The following is a 2,501-nucleotide window of genomic DNA, read 5'->3' as shown; positions in this document are numbered from 1 at the left end:
CTGTTGTGTGTACTCTATTACCGCATAGCCATGCGACGCACGCACTGTAGCATTTCATCGTTCTTACCCATCTCGCTCCGTCATCAAGGAGTATTTTGTTAGTTATATATATTATAATGATGGCCGCTGAAGTCATGACCTCTTCGCTGGGAAGTCCGAACTTGGATGTTGACTCGGAGAATGGTTGGTTAGCGACATCGTAATAAGATAGTATGCTAAGTCTATTCATTTCCGCAATTTTATAGGATGTCAGGGTATGACTGGTCCGTGGACGAAGGAACAACCCGGTCAAACCATTGCCAGCAGTCAACAGAAAAAAGCGCATCGCCGAAAGCCCTCGAAGAAAAAACGCAAGTGGAAACCCTACAACAAACTATCTTGGGAGGTGAGTAGATCCAGCTCGGGGATATCCAAGATACCCCGATCCAGCAGTACATTTGTTCGCAATCGAACAAACATTAATATCCGACGAATTATTTCTAGGAGCGCAAAGCTTTGGAAGAAAGAGAGAAATCCAAGGCTGTTAGGATACGGCAGGAAATGAAAGAAAAGGGTGAGTACTTTCGGCTGTTAATCTTGCAAGCAATTCTCGTCAATCGAATTGTTTCAGGCCGCCCGGTCGCGCCTTACAACACGACGCAGTATTTGATGAATGAACACGACCCCTACGACGGGCGGTTCGAGCCTTCCGGTAAGTATCGCATTGTTTTGTAGACGTTTCTCGGATATTGTCTGCAGTTTAATTGATCGTGCTTCGAAAAAATCGCAGATTTCAGTAATTTTAACACCGCCACCGGTACGGACGAAGGCGAATCCTGTAGTGACGACCAAGACGATAGCGCCGCCGACGAACAAATTACAGCGTATACTGATTCGCCACACATGGTTTCCGAGTTTATATCACAAGTACGTGGTTGTTATTTTCGCAAATTTTCGACGCAAGTATCTCATTGAGAATATCGTGGCGCTCGCAGGCCTTGAAGTGCTAAGCCGTATTCTCCTGCCCTACAGTATTCGAACGTAAAAATACACTTGGAAGAATCGTCGTATTTTGTCAGCACCCTGTCATTATTACATAACGATTTTTAAGAAATCAAGTGTGTGTCGTTGAACGCGAGTTACATACAATTACGTTGGAAGGTCATGCACGCGCGTGCAACAAACAAAATCCCAAGCTGCCCGCCGCGAATACATCAATTATAGAGAAGCGAGGAGTAACTATGACAGTTATCGATTTTCAGGATTTTACCGAAACTTACGAGAGAGTGCACGAGGAAAGCCTGAACACGATGACACGCGAAGAATTACTTCAAGAACATATGGACCTGGAGAATAAATTCAACCAATTGCAGGTATAGAATTATATAACTTCGTATATCAACATTCGTAGTCTACTAGTTTTCAGCCGAAAATATTCGGGTTTCTTTCAATATGAGTATGTCATACAATTCTGTATCGTAATATTGTTTTTAACAGGAGAGTATGTCGAAAACGAACCGATTGTTGTTGGAAAAATCCAGGGCGCTCGAAGCGAAAGTACAGGTGCTTGACGGCGAGAAAGAAGAGTTGAAACGTGAAATTGAGAGGTATGGTATGACGGCATGAGCGTGTGGCTAGATTTCAACTCGCGTTTGTGACTTGCAGGCTTGCGGCCGAGAATCAGGCCTTGGGACGCGGGAACCAAAATTCGTCGAAGCCTGCCGACGAAAATCCTGACTCGAACGGCATGGAGTCGTGAAACGCGCTGGTTTTAAAGACTGGCGCAATGGTGCGCGCCGGTTCTTACCGTTTCGGTATGAATGTCGACGGGCCGTGGTTCGATTTTTTCGGCCGATGTGGTAAGAACCTCTGTGCGTTTTAGATGGCGCGGGGACTCCCCGATGCGGTCCTGCGGGTAGTCTCGCCGGTCGGCCGTGTCAACGTGAACCTGCAGTTCGACATATGGGATAAGTTCGCTCTGGCGAGAGTTTGAACCGGCCCAGACGGCGGCGCTCGGGCGGCGGGATCGCAATGTCTACATCGGGAATATCGCACGCCAGCTATATCAGCGTGTTTTATCGAGTTTCCAATCCTTGTTGGCTATACAGACTATATATATTTTATGCCCTTTCTCTGTTGAGATTTGAATGGTGTTGTTGTACCCAGCGGCGACCGTGGCGCGCGCTGTATTCTCGAAAAAGGGCGGTGGTAGTTTCGGGACTAGTTCTCGTGTGAACGTTTGGGAGTTCGTGAAATCTGGATTTTATTCGCGCAAGTCAACATTTCCTTCGACTCGACGAAATAAATTTTACTTCTTAAAAATCGTTCGCAAATGCTCACGGGGGTATTCGATATTTTGTTAGCAGTCGCGGGCGCTTACCTTGTTGCAAGAGGCGCCTTTCTGGATGTTTCCCGCGTGCGGTTGCATTACGCAGTAGGTGTGGAACCTATGACTCGCATGCCATATATCGCTGTTTTGGATATAAGATACGGCTCTTTGCCAAATATTTATTTTTGTACTG

The 2,501-nt window shown here is 46.4% G+C and overlaps 1 protein-coding gene across 1 annotated transcript; it reads left to right on the top strand.

Moving 5' to 3' along the window:
- Positions 1-2,301, top strand: LOC145433533 (protein HEXIM1-like). Its single transcript, XM_080310651.1, has 9 exons — positions 1-183; positions 246-385; positions 484-553; positions 611-691; positions 770-906; positions 1,242-1,352; positions 1,477-1,586; positions 1,645-1,793; positions 1,862-2,301. Exons 1-8 carry the CDS (start codon positions 117-119, stop codon positions 1,736-1,738), a joined length of 810 nt encoding a protein of 269 aa, XP_080166777.1. The 5' UTR covers positions 1-116; the 3' UTR covers positions 1,739-1,793; positions 1,862-2,301.
- The last annotated feature ends 200 nt before the right edge of the window (positions 2,302-2,501 follow it).

The sequence above is a fragment of the Botryllus schlosseri genome, chromosome 2 (assembly GCF_051294905.1).
Source record: "Botryllus schlosseri isolate E-star chromosome 2, Bs_hap1, whole genome shotgun sequence".
In the NCBI taxonomy this organism is placed as follows: domain Eukaryota; kingdom Metazoa; phylum Chordata; class Ascidiacea; order Stolidobranchia; family Styelidae; genus Botryllus; species Botryllus schlosseri.
Note: the sequence above shows the minus strand (reverse complement) of the source record. Positions and strands in the feature narration are given on the sequence as shown.